Below are 25081 nucleotides of genomic sequence, written 5' to 3' on the forward strand. Positions count from 1 at the left end.
TTTTCCGTTAAAAGCATTTGCGGAAAATCATGCCAGTCTAGATGTAGCCTATGTGTATCAAAAATCAATTTGATCCATGGCTGTCCTTAAGATCAGGGTGTGTGTCAGGGTTGGTTAAGCCTACCACTGCTGATTAGTGTTGTCTCTCTGTGCTACCCTTATCAGTTGTATCCACCGGTTGTCTCTAGTCATGCTTGGATTGGGGTAGAGACAACCTCTTTGTTGTATATTTGTACAGTGTCTACCACACTGGAGTCCTGACTCATGCCTAACAGCTCCAGCTCTACTTCAATACAAATAATAAATGTTAATTATGATAGCATGAGACTATGTTTTTATGCAGCCTATGAAAGCTGCCTACTCAACATACCTAATTAGCTCAGAGATGTCATGAGAAGTAGTAGGTAGCTCATATTAGAAAACAAGTTTGAAAATATAAAACCCTTACCTAGTTTTGGATATTATTCTGTTTCTTGTTAAGACATTTTTTACAGTTAAAATGCATATAAAAGCACTTGCAAATTATACATTATTTCAGCTGTGTGTGTGAGTTACGCCCTCATTTATCTTTGTCAAAACCAGAATAATTTCACAACTGTGGTATGCCTGACTCAGGAGGGGAGCAGGGGTGGGGGTGGGATGGGGGGAACAAGTGACTCATGTGAAACTTTTAGTCCCTTTTTTCACCAAAATCAAGAAGTACAGCAACTCGAAGACGCTTCATGTCTTTACGGAAGAGCCTGTAAGTAAATCTTTAGGGTTTGATTCTAAAAAGGGGGTTAAGTGGGAAATCAGTTAGTTTTTTGTAACTATTAAGTATTGATTTGCACTGTGAATCTTTTAATTAGTATTCCAGTACTAAGCATTCACTTTAAGGACCAGATCCTCAGCTGGTGTAAATCATGGTAGCTCCGGTAAAGTTAGAGAAGCAACAGCAAATCACACCAGCTGAATATCTGATTCTAAATGATGGCTCTACAGTTCAGACTAGGCTCTTTCAAGAACATAATGTGATTGTACAATCATACAAATATTTGGGGAATTAATTTAAATGCGGGTTACATTTGGGATTCCCATGCCATTAACTATGGCTGCAAACACTTACATATGTGCATGACATTAAATGTGTTTCTAAAGGGCTGCAGCATCAGGGTCTGTGTCCATAATATTGCAGGTTGTTGATAGCAATGTTTCTTCTAGAAAAATGTATTCCCTGCTCCATTTTCTTTTGGTAGCTGCAAGATTTACTATTTCTTTCCCATGGCATAACCACTATATACCTTCTGTGCTCATATACCTCAGTACTGGATGTGATTACAGTGGAAAAACTACCCTAAAAAAGAAAATAAATCCATTCTACTTTGTACTATTGCTTATCTTTTCTGAGCCATATACCTCAATGGTGGTCTGTTGTCCCTTGACCTTGCCCCTATAAAGAATGTGTGTTGTTTAGATACATTTTTGGTTTTGTCTGTATATGGATAGTTATTGTACCTCATTTTCTGTGTATTGCCATGTGATCGTATTTTTGTTACATATGCGTGTATCATTATGCCTTGTAATTCACAAATGTGTTTGCTGCCATTGCTCCCCTCTCAAAATACTTTTTAAATATATGAACTTTCCATTAAGTTGCAAGGGTCTGACTGAAGGCAGGAAGGGTATGTCTTCTTGCAAAAATCCCCAATGACTGGCCTGGATCAGCTGACTTCAGCTTGTGGGTCTGTAGGGCTGTAAAATTACAGTATAGATATTCTGGCTCTGACTGGAGTTTGGGATTAGGTAACCTCTGGGACCAGAGTGAGTCCAAACATCTACACTGTAAGGGTATGTCTACACTATCTTGTTAATTCGAGCTAGGTAGGCAAATCAGGCAACCGGAGTTGCAAATGAAGCCCGGGATTTAAATATCCAGGGCTTTATTTGCATGTTCCCATCTGGCCATCATTTTTAAATCCCCCTTAGCTCAAACGAACTGCCCGCGGCTACACGCAGCAGTTTAAAGTTAATCTGAACTAAGTCCTTAGTTCGGATTAACTTTAAACTGCTGCGTGTAGCCGCGGGCAGTTCATTCGAACTAAGGAGGATTTAAAAATGGTGGCCAGACGGGAACATGCAAATAAAGCCCTGGATATTTAAATCCCGGGCTTCATTTGCAACTCCAGTTGCCTGATTTGCCTACCTAGCTTGAATTAACGAGCTAGTGTAGACATACCCTAATTCTCTAGTCTCACAGCCCAACTCAGCTGCCATGGGCCAGCCGTGGATACTTTATTGTAGAGAAAACATACACTCTGAGTCTTTTCATTGACTTTAGTGGGCTTCTGGGCTCAGCTCTAATGTCCATGCTTAATGACCCACATTTACAAAGCAGCAGAAGTTTTAACCTACTTTTCTATATGCATTTTTTCCTCTTCATAAAACTCTCATAGTATTTTCCAGTATTTCTACAACAAAGAAATATCTACGCCATGTTTCAGTGTAACCCTGACTGCTGAAATGGAGTGAGGGTGTGGGAGGAGAATATTTTGAAAGTCATGTGATTTTCTTTTTCCTATTTTTATGTATTCTGTGGTTTTAAAAAAACTGAATTAGACTGCATGCAAAGTATAATGTGAGAGACAAAATCACAATGTAGCATGCAGCCATTAATAAAACTTTTGCTTTGTATAAAAATATTGTGTATTGCATGGAGCAATGGTTTCATAATGCCTCCGGGTATGTCTACACTACCCTCCTAGTTCGAACTAGCGGGGTAATGTAGGCATACCGTACTTGCAAATGAAGCCCGGGATTTGAATTTCCCGGGCTTCATTTGCATAAGCCGGGCGCCGCCATTTTTAAATCCCGGCTCGTTCGAACCCCATGCCGCGCGGCTACACACGGCACGGACTAGGTAGTTCGGACTAGGCTTCCTAATCCAAACTACCATTACTCCTCATGGAATGAGGAGTAACGGGAGTTCGGACTAGGAAGCCTAGTCCGAACTACCTAGTCCGTGCCGCGTGTAGCCGCGCAGTATGGGGTTTGAACGAGCCGGGATTTAGAAATGGCGGCACCCAGCTTATGCAAATGAAGCCCGGGAAATTCAAATCCCGGGCTTCATTTGCAAGTGCGGTATGCCTACATTACCCCGCTAGTTCGAACTAGGAGGGTAGTGTAGACATACCCTCCTTTGTCGTTATGAGTACCCCTTTTCCATTCAAGTAACTGTTGAAATAATGTGTCCATTTGTGGCCAAACTATACTTGACTGTTATGTGGGCATAAAGAAGAGTGAGATTATGCAAATTACTCTCCTCCCCCACCGTAGACAACTTGTGTATGGACCAAGCAATATTATAGTCCTTGTGTTTTTTTCTGAGAAAAGACTGCTAAAATGGAATAATAACTTGATTTTTTTTGACCATATGCCTTTATGATACACAGTCATGGCTTTGAAATAAGCCATGTTTATGCTGTTTAGTAGTTTGATTTAGAATTTGCATTGACACATCAAAGTATTTTGTGGAAGCTAGTTTATGTTAGTTGGCAATTTCCATTAATTCTCTCATTTTACATTTTCATGAGATCAAATTTTGCATGTCCTTCCCAAGGTGAAAGTCATTTAAAAAAAAAGCAATAAAGAATTTGGAAGGGTTATGAAGCTGTATATCAGAAATATAGCTCTTATTACATTATATATGTAGCAGACTATAGTATGTAGAGATGTTTTCAGAAATGTTCCATTGTTGGTCTCCTTTAACTCTGGCATAGCTGATATGCCTTGTTTTGGTTTTAGCTCTGAAATGTGAATGTGAAATATAAATTATGGGCTAGATTATGAGTGAACAAGAGATTGGAAGAAGATACAAGAAGCAGCCTCTGCTGTCTGTGACTCTGCATGGCTGATAGCTCCAATGAGCTGTGGAGAACAGGCTGGTCACATGTTAGACTCCCCGAAAAGAGGAATCTTATTGCCTAAGAACTGCCACGCCAGACAGAGGAAAGGAGCTAGAACAGGTGATGTTGAGAGCTCCTGTCTAGTAGAGCAGTGGGGTCCCCAAACCATGGTCTGTTGGACCTTTCTGTCCATCCTCTGAGCTCCCACTCACAGAAGCTAACCTTTAGCTCTCCCCTTCTTCCCCCTCCCACAGCCCCAGCTTGCTGTACCCCCAGCCCTGATGCTCCGGGTGGTACGATCAGGGAGCAGGGAGCAGGGAGCAGGAGGGATTGGATGGAGCAGGGGAGTCCCAGGTGGGTAGGCAGTGGAGTTGGATATGGGTGACGCAGTTCTGGGGAGCTGGTTAGGGACAGAAGGTTGGATAAGGCAGGGGGGTTCTAGTGGGCAGGCAGGGGATGGGGAGCAGGGAGGGGTTGGATGGGGCAGGAGAGTCCTAGGGGGATGGTCGGGGTGCAGAGGAGGGGGGTTGGATAGGAGGCAGGGGAGTTCCAGAGGACAGAGAGCAGGGAGGGTGGATAAGAGTTGGGAGGTCCAGGGGGCAGGGAATGGGAGTGAAATAGGGGTTGGACTCTCCTTCTAGTCCTCCGTATAATTTCTGAACCCCAATGTGGCCCTCAGGCCAAAAAATTTGGCCACTGTGTAGTAGAGGAATTGTGGCTGAATGAGATTACTTTCTCCAGGAGCAACTGGTACCATGCAGTTGTTCTTCACCCTACTCCAGCAATAGTGGACAGTGTCTGAAGATTGCTATCTGGCCTAAAAGCCCTTTCACAATATCCTAGTAAATAAGAGTTTTCAGCTTTTACAGTATGTAATCCTTCCATCCTCAAAGCACATGACAAACATTAAATACCATAGGTCACACTTTCTGCAGGCATAATTCCTGTAAAGAATTTGTCCCCATAATTAACCCTTACAGTCCCCAGATAGCAGATGATCGATGATTCCCATTTCAAATAGCTACATTACTGATGGAAAACCTGAGGCATGGATTGACTAAGTGACTTGCCTGCTGACACTGAAGAATCAGGCCAGTTCCTGGAGCAGAACTCAGGGGTCTCTGGCTCATTGTTTGCTCAGATCACTTGGCTCCACCTTCCCTCAGCACTATATGGATGCTGATAGGAAACAAGAACTGGGGGAGTGGGGAATTGTTTTTCCAGATTGGTTTCCCTGTTTGTTATGTGTAATAGTAACGTCCCAATAATCTGTGCATGCTGGGGAAGACACGAATAACCATGTTGCATTCTTATGAGACAAAGGAGGACAAAGGACTTGAAAAATGAAAGTGCAGGGTCTCTAGCAGGCAAAATTCTCTGAAACTAGGCACAGACGAAAGGATGAGGCCTTTTGGTAGGGAGCACTTTGCTTCAATTTTACAGTAGCTAGAGAGGAGCTGTTTTTCTCCGGCCTACTAAAATGCAGTGTAGCCCTACTTTAGCATTTACTTTTTTCATATTTGAACTTCCAGAAAACTCTCAGAATTTAGCACTTATTTTAAGGATTGAATCATGATTTCTAGCTGAACCATTTGACACAGATCTGTTTCTAATTCTGAACCAGGGTGTTAATTTTCAGCCCCAAGGGCTATCAGCTGTTTTAGAGAGTGAGCAGCTGATTCAACTCAAAAGAATTTTTGGCTTCCAAGGCTCTTTCTATTTTTTTTAAATAGAAAGTCTCTGGCATTCACCCTGTTTAGCGATCCTGCTTTACTGAGGCACCACAAGTGATGACATTTTATAATTGAGTCTGGGGTAGTGGGGGAATAAAGCAAACAGCTCCTGTGCTGGAGGATTTCAATCAGTGATCTAGACAGTGTGATTTTGGCACGGTTCTGAGTAGGCTGTGAGGTGGAGCAGAAGGGACTGGAGTTGGGATTGTCAAAAATCGTTTTCCGAGCACTTTCAAATGCAGGCACGGTACCAACTGCCCTGGGTGACTATAGAAGGAAAATGGGGCTTTGGGACTCCGACTATTAATGGTCCCTTGTGAATGCCCCATTGAGTATCAGCACAAAGACTAGGGACAGTTTGGCCCTGCATTTACTAAACTCTAGCCAAATGATATGCCAGTGTTTGTGTCTCATAGCAATGTGTGTTCAACATCCTACTTTGGTATGCCTCTCTTGCACGCTCTTGCCCCCCTTTCTCCTCCCCCTTCCCCTCCTCCCCCCGGTTAATTTCTGAAGTTAACTTAGATCCAGGGAATCTTTTCTGTGCTGTATGCCGAGCTTCCCAGCCATGTATCACAGCCTACATATTTCAGGGGAGTATAATCATTAACGAATAATAATGCATTGAATTATCTATACAGCAAGAAGAAGAGGAATAGAAAATATGGTTGTGTAAAAGAGACAATACAAGAGAAACCAGCCTTCTAATTTGGGATGATCTTACATTTAAATGCCTTAATTTTACGTTAATGCTAATTTTTAAAAATTTTGATTTATATGATTAGTTATTAAAGAAGAGAAATCCAGAGTTTTTTAGTATCCTGGGTCAGACCCTCATCTGGTATAAATTGTCATAGCTGCCTTGTGGCCTTCTGATTCTATGTCTGATTTCATTGTGCAGCTATAATACTTTACACCAGTGATGGATCTGACCCAAACAACATATCAAAGTTTCATCTAACTCATTTGGGACTGGAATTCTATGATGTGGAGGTGGGGAGAGGTGGGGGTCAAGAATCCTCCTGCACAAGCTGTGGGGTGACATCAGTGCTGCTCAATCAATGCTACACCAGCCTAATAGGTGGAGGAGTTTCCATAGTTCGGGACCCATCCCCTTTGCTGAGGGGAAAGGCTAGAGAACCTGCAAAGCTGCAAATCCTCTGCTCCCTGGCACTCTGCTGACCCACCTCTATCTCGCTACCATGCATGTAGATAATATTAAAACAAATATCAGTATTAGTTTTCTAATGTGTATATTGAAAGTGTCCATGTTATGTGGAATTATAATAATCCATTTCCAAAATCCTTCTACAATAATACCCTTACCTATGCTAATTAGACTACATACTATACTAGAGTTATTGGCCTGACTGGATCTATGCATGTGCATCATGTCCGTATACAGTCTATGAAAGGCTGTGGCTCCTCCCATCTGGAAGGACTCTATACTCATAGGCTACGTCTAGACTGGCATGATTTTCCGGAAATGCTTTTAACGGAAAAGTTTTCCGTTAAAAGCATTTTCGGAAAAGAGCATCTAGATTGGCATAGACGCTTTTCCGCAAAAGCACTTTTTGCAGAAAAGCGTCCGTGCCAATCTAGACACGCTTTTCCGCAAAAAAGCTCCAATCGCCATTTTTGCGATTGGGGCTTTTTTGCAGAAAACAAATCTGGGCTGTCTACACTGGCCCTTTTGTTTGCACAAAAGGACTTTTGCCCGAATGGGAGCAGCATAGTATTTCTGCAAGAACACTGACAATCTTACATGAGATCGTCAGTGCTTTTGTGGAAATTCAAGCGGCAGTGTAGACAGTTGGCAAGTTTTTCCGGAAAAATGGCTGATTTTCCAGAAAAACTGGCCAGTCTAGACACAGCCATAGAGTAACACTAAGGGGAATTTTGCAGCATCAGGGAGTGAGTTTGTCCCCAGTAATAACTACATGTTCTGCTGTTACTGAGCTTGTGTCGATATTCCAGGATGCTGTCCACGTGTTCTATCCCATTAGGAAGGAGATCACAAGCTCACAGAGTAATAGGTAAGGAAATGAGAATGCTCACATACAATATAGATGATGGATAGCTAGCTAGATAGATAGATAGACAAGAGTATCTTTTCTAGTGGTGAAAGTAAGGGTTTGGTTTCTCTTATGTTCTCTTCTCAGTCCTTCTTCCGCTCTACTCTGGCTGATTAGACCTCAGTTGGCTTATTGTGTCCAGTTCTGGGCACCATGTTTCAAGAAAGATATGGAGAAATTGGAGAAGGTCCAGAGAAGAGCAACAAGAATGATTAAAGATCTAGAGAACATGACCTATGAAGGAAGACTAATAGAACTGGGCTTGTTTAGCTTGGAAAAGAGAAGATTGAGAGGGGACATGATAGCGGTTTTCAAGTATCTAAAAAGGTGTTACAAGGAGGAGGGAGAAAAATTGTTCTTCCTGGCCTCTGAAGATAGAACAAGAAGCAATGGGCTTAAACTGCAGCAGGGGAAGTTTAGGTTGGATATTAGGAAAAAGTTCCTAACTGTCAGGGTGGTTAAACACTGGAATAAATTGGTTGTGGAATCTCCATCTCTGGAGATATTTAAGAGTAGGTTAGATAAATGTCTATCAGGGATAGTCTAGACCAGGCATGTCCAAAGTCCGGCCCGCGGGCCAATTGCGGCCCGTGTTCTGATTTAATATGACCCCCACATCCTCCCCCTCTCCTGGCTCCCCGGCGCTCTTTTGAACTGGCGCGCCCAGCGCGCCGCTTCTGGCCGCGCCGCCGCCGCCACCCATGGCCTCCGCAGTCCTAGAGCCTGCCCTGTAGGGCACGTCCGCAGCCCCGCTCCCCCGCTCGGCTGCGGGTTCGCCCTGCCCCTGGGCCACCGTGAGGACGGCGTGCCCTGCGCTCTCCGCCCACCTCCGACCCTGCGGGCCCTCCGCCTTGGGGCTGAGAGTGCGGGGACGGCCCTCACGCATGTTCACTTCTTCAAATCTGGCCCTCTTTGAAAAAAGTTTGGACACCCCTGGTCTAGACAGTACTGGGTCCTGCCAGGAGAGCAGGGAACTGGACTCAATGACCTCTAGAGGTCCCTTCCAGTCCAAGCATTCTATGATTCTATGATTCCCTGAGACTCTTGTTTGAAACCTGACATGATACCTTCTTCCTGAGGGTCCCAGAATACATTACAAAGAAGAAGTTGACTGTTCCCACGAAAGCTCATGATTCCATCTACATGTTTTGTTAGTCTTTAAAGTGCTACCAGACCATTTGTTGTTTTTTAAATTTATCCTGTACAGACTAACTCTGCTATCCCTCTGAAGTTATTAATTATAACATTCCTTGGATATAAAAATAAGTAGTCCTGTAGCACCTTAGGGTATGTCTACACTGCCACCGTAGTTCGAACTAGAGTGGCTAATGTAATCATTCGAACTTGCAAATGAAGCTCGGGATTAAAATATCCCGGGCTTTATTTGTATGTTCCCGGGCACTGCCATTTTTAAATGCCCTGTAGTTTGAACTCCCTGCCCACAGCTACATGCGACACGGGCTAGGTAGTTCGAACTAAAGCCCCTAATTTGGACTACCATTACTCCTCCTGCAATGAACTAGGGTGGCTAGTGTAGACATACCCTTAGAGACTAACACATATATATATAGTATCATGAGCTTTCGTGAGCAAAACTACTTGACTTGTAACTACCAATTGCTACTGCACTTATTTTATAGATGAGTAAATTCTGGAACTGAGATTAAATGACTTATCCAAGTCTGACATAAGTAGGAGTTCAGAACTTCCAAAGAGTTGTGGTGCACCCTAAATTCCCATTGAACGTCAATAAGCACTGGAAGCATTCAGCTGCCATCAGGTTAGTCTTTGCACCTGGATGATCAAGCCACAGTGAGGCAGTGACAGAGTGGAGAATAGAACAAAGAAGACTCTGACTAGAACATAGCGGGAAGCAGCCCCCTGTTCTAACCACTAAAACCTTGCTCCCCTCTTTAAATTTGTATTGTATGCAAACATGGTACTGCTAAAACCAAATACATAAAAAACAAGGAGAGGAAGAGAGCAGCAATGCAATGAACGCTCCAGTGAATTCACAAACTTCAAGTGCAAGTAAAATGCTGTATTTGTATGAACTACTAGCCTAATACAGGTAACCTACTGTGCTCAGGGAAAAGAAGATCCAGTGTAATATCTTCAAGTGCTATTTGTAAAGACAACAGCTTCCTATTACAGGACAAAATTACAATAGTTTATCTTATTTAATTGGTATCTGGCGACATAATATGTTAAAAAATTAATACACATATAATTTTGTCCAGCATCTTTGGAGAAATCTCACTATAAAGAACATATTGTAAAAAATGAAAGGAAAATATATGTTGTTCTAGGAAATATATTACCTAGCAAATGTTGAATTGTGATGTAATTTTGCAGGAATGCTCTAATTTCAAATACATGCAGTAGAACATAGGAAATCTTACTATATATTTTAGAACTGTGCATCTCTCCATCTGTCTGTCTGTCTGCGAGTCTCTTTGTTCAAGAACTCCTCCTAAGCAGTAAGAGCTAGGACTACCAAGTTAGGTATGCAGCTTTCTCTTGTCATAACTTAAAAACAAGGTCAGGGTTTGGTTGTGCCAGGAAAATGGGATGTGCCTGGAATGCGATTGTTTCATATCAAACAGAAAAGATGGGTTATGATAGCAGGGAGAGTTATACTCACTAATGACCATGGGGGACAGCAAACACCCCAGCAAGCAGCTGCTAGCCAGCTGCACAGTCCTCACCACCCTGGTGTGCCCTACGGAGCACCAATGGCCCACCCCGCCACCTTGGGGTGCCCCTGGGGAGTGCCAGAGGGCAGGCTGCATGATCCCTCTGTCTGCCTGGGGCTGGCCCTGGGGAGAACCCAGTGGGTGGGGCGCACCCCCTTGACCCCAGGGTGGCTCTGGGGAGAAGCCGGCAGCCACTCACACCCTCTGCACTGAGCCCTTCTCCTCCCAACCCCCGTCCTGATTCCCGCATCCCCACCCTCTGCCCTGAGTCCCTCCACACCCACCAGCCCTGACTCCTGTACACCCATACTCCCATATCCCCAAGCCCTTGTCCTGACTCTTCCCCAGCCCCTCCCCACAGCCAGCCCCCTGCCCTGAAGGACCTGACACGCCAGGTAAGTCTCTCTCCTAGGAAGATTATAAAGGGCCAGAGTGAGGTTTTATGGATTACCATATGTCCCGGTTTTCCTTGACACTGCCTCTTTTGCCTTTCTCGGTCTGGGAGGATTTCTCAAATACGAGGCAATGTCCACGTTACTGCAGAGCAGGCAAGCTGCAGCTCAGAAAACGCCCTGAGTAGACTCCTTCCCAATTGATCCTTCTTGTGTATCTGCAATTGACTGGTCTGTACCTCTGCAAGCTGTAGCTGCTGGATCCCTCCCACCCAGGCCCAGCTGCCAGCCCACAGGGAAGTGTGGACTAACAGCTCTTGCTGCATCCTGGGCATGTGCCAGCCACCCTACTGCCTTGACATTGCCCCCCGCTTCTAGTGAGTACCCCCCACCAGTACCTCCTCCAGCTTCCTCTCCCCTCTCTGCCCCCAGTTATGCCTTTTCCTACAGCTCTCCCCGCTCCAGCATTGTCCTCTTATGGGAGCCTAAAATATGGTAAGTATATTGAGAGGAGTTGTGTAGTTGTGCTGCCATGGGAGTAGGTACGGTTCCTCCTCCAGCAGGACCGGGGAAAGGAGAACTTGTGCACTCCCTCATCCCCAGCTCACTGTGCAATGGGGAAGAGAATAAACCCACTCAGTTGCTCACAATGGGAAGTACTGGGCAGGCAGTGTCTGACATGGCTAACCTAATTGTATGTGTGTCTTGGAGGGGAAGAGTAGGGCTTACTCCCATGCACTGCCCTACAGCACAAAGACATTGACTTTCTATGTATTCATTTGTGGCTAGACAAACACTAAATCTATATGGGTACCATTGAAGAAAAAGGTCACATATATTTTGAAAAAATGCTAATATATCTTTCAGATCAACTTGCTTTGCCAGTAGAATCGGTGAGAAGTGAAGGACTGAATGGACATACAGACTGAGAGCTCCTTTTGCACTATCAAGATGGGCTTTCTGGTTTAGAGTCCTCTCTGGCTGCCCCAGTCCTTCCCACCCATAACCCCCCAACAGTTTTGGTAATGCAAAGAGTTGTTTGTCAGTCAGTTGAAAGCATATTACTAATAAGCTGTGGCTCACTGTGACTAATGACATTTTGTTTTCCTCTAGTTCTAGTATGAGCCACCAGTGGATTACCAGCCTTCAGAAGAAAATGAGAATTTTTGCCTCAATAACTCAACACATTTGGGGACTTTATGTATCAGAGAAGAAGCCAGGCTGGAAGAATCTGTTGCAGCTTTTCACAGTTTGCTGTACTGTTAGCTTCATCATAAGCAGCCTCTTACTTCTTGGCTTGTATTCCTTTATAGCACACTATCCTTTGGTTTTCTTAGCAATTTTTGGATTCATCTGGATTGGCTTGTCTATTGGGCTGTGTTCCTTCAAGTACATGCGCTGCTTTGGCACACTGATTTTTCTTTCTTTCAGCTTGCGGAATGGTAGAAATATACTTATTACTGCTGGCACTGGTGTTGTGGTAGCTGTTAACATCCAAAATATTTTTCACAACCTAAAGATGCTGGCAGACAGTATAACTTGCAATCTGGAGGCTGAGCAATTTGCCTTGATAAAAAAATATGTTAAAATAATTAAGTGGATTCATAATCAGATGCTACGTTCAAGTAACCCACTGACAGGAATAGTATCACTGAATGACAAATTCAATGCTTCTTACTTAATTTCAGATGAAGGTTTGAAAATGAAGCTAAACAACACAAAACAACAAATCCAGAGTGTTGCTAACCAGATATCTTCTGTACTGGCTATACAGCTTTCTATAAGCCAGAGACTGTTGCCTATCGTAGGAATTCTTCTGGTTCTTCTTGGCACATACCTTTTCTTCAGAAAATTCTTGGGCACTCAGAGAGAGAAGTTTAAAAATATTTACATTACAAAACGGTTCATTGAATTTGAGGAGCACCAAAGGCAGCAACAAAGGCCCTGTGTTCTTCCACTCAGTAAAAAAGAAACAAAGAAGTATGTGAGAATCCCATCCCTGTGTCTACAACACAAAGAAAGGAAAAGAATAGGACGCTTTTTAATCCCTGCATTTACTAATCTTTGTATCTGGGTTCTGTTTGCAGCAGTAGATTATTTGCTTTACTTGCTAATTTTTTCTGTGAGCAAGTATCTCCAAGCATTACCAGAGCTAGAGATTAATTTGAACGTCAGTTACCATGTAAGTACCTTACCTATAAGATAATATTGTGCTCTTAATATGTTTTACTACAGAATAATTCCTCTTGACTTCAGTAAATTCTCAGTCAGTCCTGTAGATTCTTCCCCCAACTCTTTCATTCCAGAGAATTCACCATTTCCTATCTATGATATATTTCTAGCTGGGCCATTACCATAGTGTCTGTGCATCAAATATTATGCTTCAAGTAATTTTGCTGAATGGGACCAGACAATTCTATGCTCCTCTTTGGTTTCATATTTCTAGGGGAAGTTATATAGGAGAAGAGATAGTTTCACCAGCCATTCTGTATCTTGATGTATTGTGGGGAAGGGTCACCCAAAGAGATACATTTTGTATTCTAACAAGATGCTGTGTGGTGATATGGAGTTCCACAAAGAGGTCCTTTTGCTTCAAACCCTGTCCTTTGCTCTCAAGAGTATCATCCATGAAGCTCATCAGTGATAATAATTTACTTCTACAGTAAATGATACCATCATGAAAGTGCCAGAAGAAAAGTGTCTGTGTGCAGCTGAGTTGAAAGATTTTCATAGAATCATAGAACACTAGAACTGGAAGGGACCTTGAGAGGTCACTGAGTCCAGTCCCCTGCCCTCATGACAGGACCACGCACCATCTAGACCATCCCTGATAGATATATTTTATCATATAACAGACTATTGCATTGCCTAGGAGCAAACATTAAAACTAACAACCCTCCTATGTTCCGCAAGTATATTCCTCAGTGACACTTAACACATGTATTCCACAAAGTCTCCATCATGGATTTGCACAAGTAAGGAAAACGATCTGTGGCCACATTTTATTAAAAGAGCACTTATAACAGAAATAGCTCCCATTGGGAAGAACTGCCCTGCAACTTGCAGTTGTCCAAAAGTAGGGTGCACCAAACAAAATAAGTCAGGTAAACAGGTGAGTTGGCAACTTTATTCTAGTTAGACCCTTATACCAAGTAAGTTCCAGGTTATGTCTTCCATCAGGAACTTCCAGCCTCACTTTGGTTTCTGTTCACAACTGCTTCTCCTTCATAAATTTGTGCCACTTGAGATCAATCACCAGAAACTTTCTGGCAACGAATTACCCTGGAGTTTCAGCTAGTGTTTAACTGCAAACTCTTGGGAGCATGACATTATTGAAAGAACATATCTTAAGAGCACGTCTAAACTACATTCCTTTGTTAAAAGAGGAATGTAAATGAGGCAAATCGAAAGTGTGAATGAAGGGTTTTTTGAAAGTGAAAGCATAGTCTAGACATGGTTCTTTTGAAAAAACCAAACCCTTTTTCGAACGAACCCGTACTCCTGAAAAAATGAGTATGGGTTCTTTTGAAAAAGGTTTTTTTTCCAAAAGAACCATGTCTAGAATGCACTTTTGCTTTTGAAAAATCCTTTTTTGAAAAAGCGTTCGGACATGAATATGCAAATGAAGCGCGGGATATTTAAATCCCTGCTTCATTTGCACTTTCGATTTGCCTCATTTACATTCCTCTTTCAAAAGAGAAATATAGTCTGGACATAGCCTTAGGAGAGGAACTAACATCACAGAATATTTTAAACAGAAACAGTGTTCAGACAAAATGGTGACACCCTTGCTTTATCACAGCAGAGGGAAACAGATGGAAAATGTGTCTCAGAAGAAAGCGCTAGTATGTAATTCCTCTTTATGAATAACTTCATTTCCTTTTAAGCACACAAGGATTCCTGCCCTCTATACACAGTACTTTCTGTACTGGAGACAATTTTAGTAGTTTATACACTTTATTCTGGACTGCTTTACTGATAAGAACAGCATCACCAGCCACCCAAGTTGTTAGCTAACCGGTACAAGCTTGTGTGCTAGGAAGACAATTCCACCTAGATGTTCTATGACAGGAGATGCTAGATAATCATGTCTAATACAGATGACCGCACAGCTGAATACAGAATGCAATAACTGTTATAAAAGAAAGTAGTTAGTACTGAAACCAGCTTTTTTCCCTCATACAGAACAATGAAAACAAATTTATTGTCAACAATGGGAAGCTGAAGACAACAAATGATTCCTTTAACATTTCTCTGTTTAAACGTGAATGCCTCCCTAAACCAGAGTTTTCACCTTCCTCAACATGGATCCCACTTGGATGCATCATTTTTTTTCTAATAATAGTTGTGTTATTCTCCACCACTCTGACACAACTTAAAATACTTGTGTCAACTTCATTTTATCCCAAAATAGAGATGGAACGGATACATTATCTGCATGCAAAACTCCTGAGAAAAAGATCAAAGTTTCCGCAGAAAAATGTAAAAAGGAAATTGAACTCATTTGCTACAATGGTAAGCCATGATACTATAGAAAAAGATCTCTCTCTCTCTTTCTCTCTCTCTCTCAGAATAACTGCACAATTTAAATTCCAATGTAGCTCAGAACTATTCCAATGTCCAGGTATAGTTGAAACCAGGGTTTTGGGCTGCTTGATCATAAAGGCCCCAGCCCAGGAAAGTATTTAAACATTAGCTTATTTTTAAGCACATGCTGGATAAGACTGGACGCTAGCACATGTGTAAGTGTTTCCTTGTATTGGGGCCAGAGATAAGTTGCAATTCTATTTCCCTGTTGTCGTATCCATACAACACATGACCTATATGAGAACACAGACACATCAACACAGGCCTGGTAATCATGTGCTGGCGCAATTAGATTTCCTAGACCCTGAGCTCTTTAAGGCAGAGACTAAGTCTTCATGTATGTGTCGAACGTGCCCAGTTTTTAAATGGTGTACTCAGCATCCAAACATGAAATAACTTGTATTGATAATCAGCTTCTCACTGTTAAGAGCAATGTTTAATTTCTAGCAGATCAAGATGTAGGGTACATCTAGACTGCAGAGTTTTTCCGGGATGCCTCCAGAATCCAAGGAAAAGTTTCGGAAAAGCAGATGCGTTTTTTTGGCATCCTCATAAACCTCAGTCTATGAGGAAGAAGGGATGTTCCAAAAGAGGCCTTTTTCCAACATTTGGCCCAGTGTAGATGGGCCAATTGTCAGAAAAGCCTCTTTTGGAAGAAAAGCGGAAAAAGATACACAATTTGCATATCTTTTTCCAATAGAACTTTGTAGTCTAGACATGGCCGTACTATGGTTAATGCAGTTCAGTTTGTAAACACTATTTGATGGAGACTGCAAATTGCACAAAACAAGCAGAACTTTTTATTTTCAGATGCAAAAACCTAAGAACTACCCAAATATATATCTTATTGGATATCTATGGAAAAATAGTGCTGAGCATTTAAGATACTTGATGAAGGGTCTGTGAAGGGCTTGGTGATAACATGTCATTAACATACCTTTTCTGTCTTCCCAGTTCCACTTCTGGTTCCCAGTATTCAAGGCATTTGAGATGGTCAGGAAGAAAGAAAAAGATACGATGCACATGAACAATGTTTGAAAAAGGCCAAGTAACCTTTTGGATAAGCTCACAGTTCTTTGGTTCAATAGGTCTCTGCATACTGCATCTGTATTGCTCCTGCTTTGTTTAAATATTTCCATAATCTGCTGCTAGTTAATTTGTATATATATCTACTGCTGCCAGTTAATTTGTATTATATATTATTTGTGTGTGTATATATATATATAATTTAAATAGGTACAAATAGATGTCCAAAGTTATCAGCCTGCAGTATTTTGGTAAAATCTGAGAAACAGTAATAATATAAAATAGCACTTGAGGTCTTCCAGCTTTTCCTGTTATTTAATCCATTTTCAGCTCTGATTCTTCACTGCCTTGCACCTGTGCGGACACCTAGAGCCTGACTCCCATGAATGGGAAGGATGCTATACATTGCAGTGGCAGTATTACTCTGTAATTTACATTTGCACCCACCTTGAATACCCTGTATTCTTCCAGTGTGTGCCCCAACTGTAAAATATAAATCAGGCTTTTAGTTTCCAATTCAACTTTAAGCATGAGTTGTCCCATTGATATAAATGACCCTACTGAAGAGAAAAAAGTTAAATATATTCTTAAGTATCCTGCTGAACTGGTGGCCTTACACACTTGTGAAGGGAGAGGAAGATGTTGCTATTCAGAACCAGTAGCATCTGACAACCACTCTGGATTCATTTTACATGAACATAAAGGGCACAAAGTGCAAGGCATTAGAAAAATCAGGTCTTCTGTGTCCTTATTTTCTCTTGAACTAACTTATTCTTCTCCAAACAATTTCAGGGAACTACCCTGGCCATAAATAAGGTTCTAGTAATATTAGGTTGCATGGGCGACTTAATTCTGGCATTTCCTAGCTTTTGACTTGCAATATTAATAATGTTCTGTGAACATAGGAGGCTTGTTTGTAAATTCCTTAATTTTTGAAAAAGCAAACTGTAAAAACATAAATGTCATCATGTGGCAGTTTGTTGACACCCACACCATTCATCTGCAAGGTGCGAATCCTTAGGTCAGTCTCACAGGCCCTCTGTGACTTGAAGTAATAGAGTAACTGACAGCAGTAGTAGGTTGTTGTCCTCTATGTGGACCAGCATGAGAGGAGAATGAGACAGACACTTTACCAGAACTTTACTGACAGTAGAGGAGTGATGACACCCAAATAATCTTAGGTTCCATTCCAGGCTCCAGAGCGGAATATGCTCTAATGGGTACAGAGAATCTCCCTTCATTTGCCGCAAGATCAACCCCTCCTGCCCCAATCCTTCCAACCTGTCCTTTGCTCTGTGTTTTACCTATTCTGGCCTCCCGGTTTCTGTCTCACTCTGCCTACTCAGGGCCAGTTTCTATTCCCAGGTTTCTCATACCATGCCCAGTTTTCTTGTTCCACTGGTTCCCAATCCTAATCTCATTCCCTGAATCCCTTATCCAATCGCAGTCTCCTTCCTATGTTCTTCCTGGAGCCTTGTCCCAGGGTCTTAGCCCAATCAGTCCCATTTCTCGCCCACACCCCAGTTCCTTGTAAGCTCCATCTTGCTTCCATTTGCCCTCTTCCTGCTACCCACAGATTCCTATTCTCTTTGTTCAGTCCCAACCTCTCCCCCCCCCCCAATCTGAGTGGCATGTCCCTGATAAACTGGACCCTAGACCTTCCCCAGTTTCCTTCACTAGCTCCCAATCCAGCCTCCTCTTCCCTTGTTTCTAGCTCTCAGGCCAAAACCCCTGCTCCCCTCACAGTTCCCAGTCGCAGTCTCTCCTCCTTCTCAGTCCCTATCTCCTTTCCCAGCCTGTCCCATTCACAGTTTTTCTCTTCCTCACTCCAGTTCCATTCTCACCAAATTCCTTGTTCCAATCTCCTCCTCCTCCCTGAACTGACAAACGTTTTACCAACAAAAGTGGTGCAAGAACTGGCTGCTGGGAGAAGCTCAAGCATGGTCAGTGAAGATAAAGTCTGGAAATGGTATCTGCTAAAATAAAACAAGTCTCTACTGAGAATGTCCAAACTGTGGTTTTTCAAAGGTTTATAACGTGGCCAAATGTGGATGGAGTTTCATGGGGCCGGCAAAAAGCCAGTCCCTGACATATCCCACTTGCTGACTCTCAAGTCTACACATTGCAAGTCACAGCATGGGCACTCTGGAGCTGATCCAAAATAAAAAAGATGGCGACAATGTTTAATGTTGGCCAACCAAGAGAGTTCTTCCTTGCCTCTTTCTCAGGAATGGCTAAACCATTTTGTGTGACATGAAAAAAAAAAAAAAGTTCAGCTTGAAAAATCCACTTAGCATGTAGTACTTCAGCTGAAATAGTTAAAGTCTGACAAAGTTATAAACAACTGCAAAAAGTCTTTTATAATGCAAAGTGTCAGGCAACCTTGATATTAACCCCTCCTATAATATAATATGTGAATTATACTTAGTGGATTTTCACTTAATGGATGTAGGGAAGAAGCAGATGTTCAAGTGCAGTCATGATAGGAAAAGTGACCGTATTAAAATGGCTCCTTCCTACTCAATAGATCATTGTATGTATAGAGAGAGAGCCAAAGATGCTGACTGTAGAGACAAACACATTTACTTCATTTGACTTCTGCAATGATTATTTTTTGGTTCATGCATCATCAACAGAATTGTTAGTGACATTCCATTGATGGCATTTGTATTGAGGGGTTGAGGCATGGACTGGAAGGAAGACAGTTTGACTCTCAGATTCCAGGCTGAGTTTATAGTTCTCTAAGGCTATGTCTAGACTGCAGGCTTCTTTCGAAAGAGGCTCTTTCGAAAGAGCGCGTCTAGACTACAATGCGCGGATCGAAAGATCGATCCGCTTTTTCGAAAAAGAGCGTCCAGACTGCTGGACGCTCTTTCGAAATTGAAAGCCACCTGGAACTGCTTCTGCCAGGGCATGGGGGCAGCATTTCCTTCCGGGTGCTGCCTGCCTGCCCTTTGCAGAGACGCGTGGTTAAAGGGACGCCCCTGAACACCCGTTGCTCTGCTCCTGCAGCTGCCTTTGCTGTCCCTCGAGGAATTAAGCAAGGCATTGCAGTGCTGGTTTGGAGTGCTCAGCTTCCTGGGACACCCCAGCAGCTTTTTTCTCTGGAGGTTTTTCTGCTTTCAGACCCTTTTTTTTTGGCATGGAGCCAGAGCTGCCCCTGGGCAGGCGATGGCCCAACACCACCATACTGCAGCTGTTGCTGCATCTTCATGACACTGTCATGAGGCTACTTCCCGAGCTGCTCCCAGACCAGAGGTACGAGGGGCTCCTCCGTCAAGCAGCCGCACTGCCCTTGCCTCCAAACTTTTTTGTGGACAGGCGTGTTTGGAGGTTTGACACCAGCTCTGACTGGTGGGACCGGCTCGTGATGGAGATCTGGGATGACCAAGACTGGCTACGGAACTTCCGCATGAGAAAGACCACTTTCCAGGAGCTGTGTACCTGGCTCGCCCCTGCTCTGCAACGGCAAGACACCCACCTGCGGCCCGCCATCCCCCTGGAAAAGAGGGTCGCCATTGCCCTCTGGAAGCTGGCAACCCCCGACAGCTACCGCTCCGTGGGACACCAATTTGGCGTGGGGAGATCTACTGTCGGGGCCGTCTTGATGGAGGTAAGTCATTGTCTGGGGACAGTCACAGTTTGGGGTGGGGGGAAGGAAGACTGTCAGGAAGGGCCAAGTGGAGTGGGAGTGGGAGGGAGCTCCTCCACTCACCCTGAATTGTGGGGGGGGGGGATTCTGAGGAGGGGATTCCCGGGGTGTTTGAGAGGGAAGGGTGGGTTCTCCTCCTAAGAGATAAGGCACCCCTTCTAACATTTTGTTGTCTGTCTCGTTCTGCAGGTGGTGAGGGCCATCAATTCGGAGCTGCTCAACAGGCTCATCTGTCTACCAGATCTGGACAGCGTCATGGCCGGCTTTGCTGCCCTCGGCTTCCCAAATTGCGGAGGAGCGCTCGATGGGACACACATTGCCATCCGTGCACCGCCCCATCGAGCAGCCCAATTCATAAACAGAAAGGGCTACTTTTCTATGGTCCTCCAGGCCCTGGTCGACCATCGTGGACAGTTTTCGGACATTTGTGTTGGGTGGTCAGGGCGGGCACACGATGTCTGCATCTTCAGGAACTCGTACCTCTACCGGAGGCTTCAGGCAGGAACATTTTTCCCCCATCGCCAGTTTGCGGTTGGGGATGTGCACATGCCGGTGTGCATAGTGGCTGATGCCGCCTATCCCCTGATGCCGTGGCTGATGAAGCCCTACACCGGCCAGCTGGATGCGAGCAAGGAGCAGTTTAATGCTCGCCTTAACCGGGCTCGCAACCAGGTCGAATGTGCGTTTGGCCGTTTAAAGGGCAGATTCCGGTGCTTGCTCACACGCCTCGACATGGGGGAGAGCAACATCCCCGAGGTGGTGGCCACGTGTTGCGTCCTCCATAACCTCGTGGAGAGGAAAGGGGATGCCTTCCTACCAGGGTGGGGTAGAGCTGCTGATGCCCAGGAGAGGCTCTTTGCCCAGCCCCGGACAGCTGCCATCCGCCAGGCTCACCGGTCTGCTGTTGGCATCCGGGAGGCCCTCCGGGAGCAATTCTCCAGTGGAGGCCACTGACTGAGTGCACTGAGGGGCTTCTGCCTGGGGACTGGGCCCTGGCCCAATAGAAGCTTCCCTCCACAACCCATCTCCTGACCCTGTTTGGACACATCAGTTACACCAGGGTGTGTTTCAAAATAAAATGTTCTGTTTACTTATTGTTTGATAATATGTACAAAATTATAAATGTTGCAAACATAACATTTTTTTTTTCATTTTTGTTGTTGCCAAACTATTTACAATAAAGAAACATTTCGTTGAACCCTTTGTTTAACTGGGGTGATGGGGGTGCTTGAAACCTGGAGGGGGGAAGGGGACTGGAAACCTGGAGGGGGGAAGAGGACTGGAAACCTGGAGGGGGGAAGGGGATCAGGTTGAACGGTGCTTGCCAGATTTCCCTCTCCTGCCTGGGCCTCGTGTTTGGGGTGCTCCACGGCTGCGGGATCGGGTGGTGCACCTGTCGGTTGGCTGGCTGGGGTGCTCTTGGGACGTGGAAGCTTGGGGGAGAGGAGGGCCAGGGGGAGAGAGGGGCTGGGGAACTGGGGGGGCTGGGGGAGAGGGAGGTCCAAGGGGGGAAAGGGATGCTGTTGTGGAAGGGGGGTTTGGTGGGGTGGGGTCATGGGGTGCTGGAGGAGCAGGACCAGGCACAGCAGCAGGCAAGCCGCTGACCTCCCTCAGAGTAGCGTTCAGGACCGTGCGCTGCAGGACCAGCTCGTTCATGAGCCGGTCACGCCAGCGATCCTCTGCCTCCGCCCTCTCTCGCAGGATGGAGTTCTGCTCCTGCACGGCCTCCACGTGCTGCCTGAAGATGTCCGCGTAGACACGCCTGTGTCTGCGGCTCCCATGTCCCCGAGATGGAGATGGAGGTGGGGCTGGGGTGCTGCGGCCCTCTTCCACGGCTGGTCCGGCTGTGGAGGAAAAGAAGAAGACACAATCAGTCCTAAAAACTGGACTCTGTAGCACTTAAAATACTAACAGGATGGTTTATTAGGGGATGAGCTTTCCTGGGCCAGACCCACTTCCTCAGATCAGAGTAACATGGCTACATTTCTATCACAATCAGTCATGTGTGCAACAGCTGTCCAAAAGGGCATGCCCTCTCCCTTGAGACAGGGGAATCAGACATTCTGAAGGTCACACTGTGTGTGTGTGTGTGACCTGGGCATCAGCCTGAGCATGACAGGTTTCCCTTGTGCATCACCCACTGTGCACCCATCTACCTCCCCCCCCCCCCGGGTGTGACACAACCTCACTGTACTCACCTGCTGCTTCCTCTCCTGCGCCAGATGACGCCTGGGAGGCCTCTGAGGTCTGAGTGACTGGGTGACTGGCTCCAAGGTGGTGAGGGTCGCCGTCTCCTCGCTGTCCTCCTCCTCTGGGACCATGTCCCCATCTCTAGAGTGCTCTGGGTCCTGCTCAGGAGCGTCCACCACGGGGTCTGCCAAGCCTGACTGTACGAACCTCCGTGGTGTGCGTGCTTCTGCACTGCCACCCAGGATCTGGTCCAGCTCGGGGTAGTAGGGGCAGTAGTGGGGGGCTGCCCCAGAACGGGAGCTCTCCTCCCTGGCCTTAACGTACCCCTGGCGCAGCTCTTTCACCTTTGAGCGCACCTGGTCCTGGGTGCGGGGGTAGTGGCCCTTCTGGGCCAGGGCTTCAGCCATGCGGCCATAAATGTCGGCGTTTCGCCGCCGGCTTTTGAGGGCCTGTAAGGCCTCCTCCTCTCCCCAGAGCTCCAGCAGGCTCTTGATCTCTGCGCCAGACCAGGATGGTGCCCGGCGCTTGGAGCCCTTGGCTGGGTCCCCAGAAGGCTCTGTGGAAGGGCCAGGACGGTCTTGGGGCTGGCTGCAGCAAAGTGGCCGTGTGCTCTGGCTCCTTGTCTGCAACAAGTGTCTGTGAGGGTGCCTGTCCCTTTAAGGAATGGCTGCAGCCAGGAACCACAGACGTGCAACCCATGGCCCATATTGTCCACCAGGGCTTCTTCCTGGAGGCCAATTCTTTCAAAAGAAAGGGCTCCCCCCGTCCACACTCACGTTCTTTCGACGGATCTCCCTCGAAAAAGGCGTTCTTCCTCGTAAAATTAGGTGTACAGCCGTCGAAAGAAAAGCCGCATTCTTTCGATTTACTTTCGAAAGAACGTGGCTTGAGTCTGGACGCAGGGGAAGTTCTTTCGAAAAAAGGCTACTTTTTTCGAAAGAACCCCTGAGTCTGGACACGGCCTAATTGTAAACTGAGCAAACCTGCTATGAAAATCATTAACAGGCATGTCAATTTTACAGGCACTTTTCAAAGTAGAAATGCACTTTCAGGATGGGGTTTGAGTTGTAATAAAGTTATGAACACTGTATGTAACCTAGCTGTCCAGACAGTCTGTATGTTATAATGATGTTTATTCCACTATTCCTAGATTGCCTTCTTTCCATCGGGCTGAGGAAAGAACAAATGGGAAACTAACTCAGGGTACGTCTACACTACAACGTTAATTCGAACTAACTTAGTTCGAATTAGTTAATTTGAACTAAGCTAATTTGAACTAACGGATCCAGACTAAAAAACTACTTCGAATTAGCGTTTTGCTAATTCGAACTAGCATGTCCACATTAAGTGGACCCTGAACCGGGCTTAAGGATGGCCGGAAGCAGTGCCAGTAGGGCATCAGAGGAGGACTTAGAGCGTGGAGATGCTGTCTCAGGCTAGCCGAGGGCTGTGCTTAAAGGGTCCCGACCCCCACCCCGGACAGACAGTTCTCAGGGGTGCCCTGCTTGCAAAGCAGTCCTGGCTTGGAGTGCCCTGAGTGCCCACACTGGGCACATCACAGCACTCGGCCATCAGCCCGGCTGCACTTGCCGCAGGCTGCCATCTGGAGAGAGGGGGCAATTGGGGGGCTGCAGGAGAGCTTCCACCCCCAGAAGCCCGCAGAGCCAGCCCAGTCCTCCCCATCGGGGGCGCGTACCCCATTCCTCCCTCACCTCCTTCCACTTACCCTTCCCTAGCCCCTCTTCTTGATGTACAAAATAAAGATAACGTGTCTTCCAAAATGGAATCTGTCTTTATTGAACAAAACTGGGGGAGACTGGGAAAAGGAGGTGGGAGAGGGGAAGAGAGAGGCTGGGAGAGGGGAGGGCAACTAAAATGATCAGGGGTTGGGAATAGGTCCCATATGAAGAGAGGCTAAAGAGACTGGGACTTTTCATCTTAGAAAAGAGGAGACGGAGGGGGGACAGGATAGAGGTCTCTAAAAGCAGGAGTTGGGAGGAGAGGGTGCATACAGAAAAGTTCTTCATTAGTTCCCATAAAGAAGGACTAGAGGACACCAAAGGAAAGGAATGGGTAGCAGGCTTCAAACTAGTAACAGAAAGTTGTTCTTCACAAAGCAAAGAGTCAACCTGTAGAACTCCTTGCTGCAGGAGGCTGTGAAGGCTAGAACTGGAACAGAGTTTAAAGGGAAGTGAGATCAAGTCATAGAGGTTGGGTCCATGGAGTGGTATTAGCCAGGGGGTAGGAGTGGTGTCCCTGCCCAAGGTTTGTGGAAGGCTGGAGAGGGATGGCACGAGACAAGTGGATTGGTCACTGTCTTTGGTCCATCCCCTGCAGGGTCCCTAGGGTTGGCCGCTGTCGGCAGACAGGCTACTGGGCTAGATGGACCTTTCGTCTGACCCAGGACGGCCATTGTAAGCTCAGGGCTCAGGGTCGGGGGTCTCAGTGGATCCCCTTGATTCTCTTGCACACCTGCTCCTGGGTGGCCAGGCTGGCAGCTCTCCTGCCCAAGCCGGCCACTTTCCTGTGCCTAGTGCGGAGGTCGTGGACAAGTTCCACGATGTCCGCACTAGCCCAGGCAGGTGCCCGCCTCTTGCGGTCCAGGGCAAGCTCCCGGGAGCCGCCAGCCTGGTCCCGGGAAGAGGGGGAGGGCTGGGGGGCATCGGGTGGCTGGCTCAATCCGTGCCAGGTGCAGGGTCTGCTGGCTGGGTGCTGGCAGGCTTGCACCTGGCACGGGCACCGTAGCCAGCCCGTGCCCCTTTAAGGGGTCCGGGGCCGGGAGGGAGGCAGTAGAGTTTCCCTGGTGTTGGCCAGAGTGGCCACCAGGGAAACCTGGGGAGAGCTAGCCT

At 45.7% G+C, this 25081-nt stretch overlaps 1 protein-coding gene across 3 annotated transcripts; it reads left to right on the forward strand.

Annotated features, from left to right (window-relative positions):
* The first annotated feature begins 654 nt into the window (after positions 1-654).
* Positions 655-21196, forward strand: DCSTAMP (dendrocyte expressed seven transmembrane protein). 3 transcript variants are annotated; one of them, XM_075920236.2, is made up of 6 exons: positions 655-742; positions 11645-11799; positions 11891-12959; positions 14963-15292; positions 16319-20003; positions 20232-21196. In XM_075920236.2, exons 3-5 carry the CDS (start codon positions 11898-11900, stop codon positions 16400-16402), a joined length of 1476 nt encoding a protein of 491 aa, XP_075776351.2. In that variant the 5' UTR covers positions 655-742; positions 11645-11799; positions 11891-11897; the 3' UTR covers positions 16403-20003; positions 20232-21196. The 3 variants fall into 3 exon arrangements, with proteins under 3 accessions (XP_075776351.2, XP_075776350.2, XP_089632314.1); XM_075920235.2 differs by lacking the exon at positions 11645-11799 and having other exon boundaries at positions 665-742; positions 20232-21195; XM_089776188.1 differs by lacking the exon at positions 655-742 and having other exon boundaries at positions 8428-11799.
* The last annotated feature ends 3885 nt before the right edge of the window (positions 21197-25081 follow it).

This window comes from Pelodiscus sinensis, chromosome 2, assembly GCF_052426305.1.
Source record: "Pelodiscus sinensis isolate ZL-2025 chromosome 2, ASM5242630v1, whole genome shotgun sequence".
Lineage (NCBI taxonomy): Eukaryota > Metazoa > Chordata > Testudines > Trionychidae > Pelodiscus > Pelodiscus sinensis.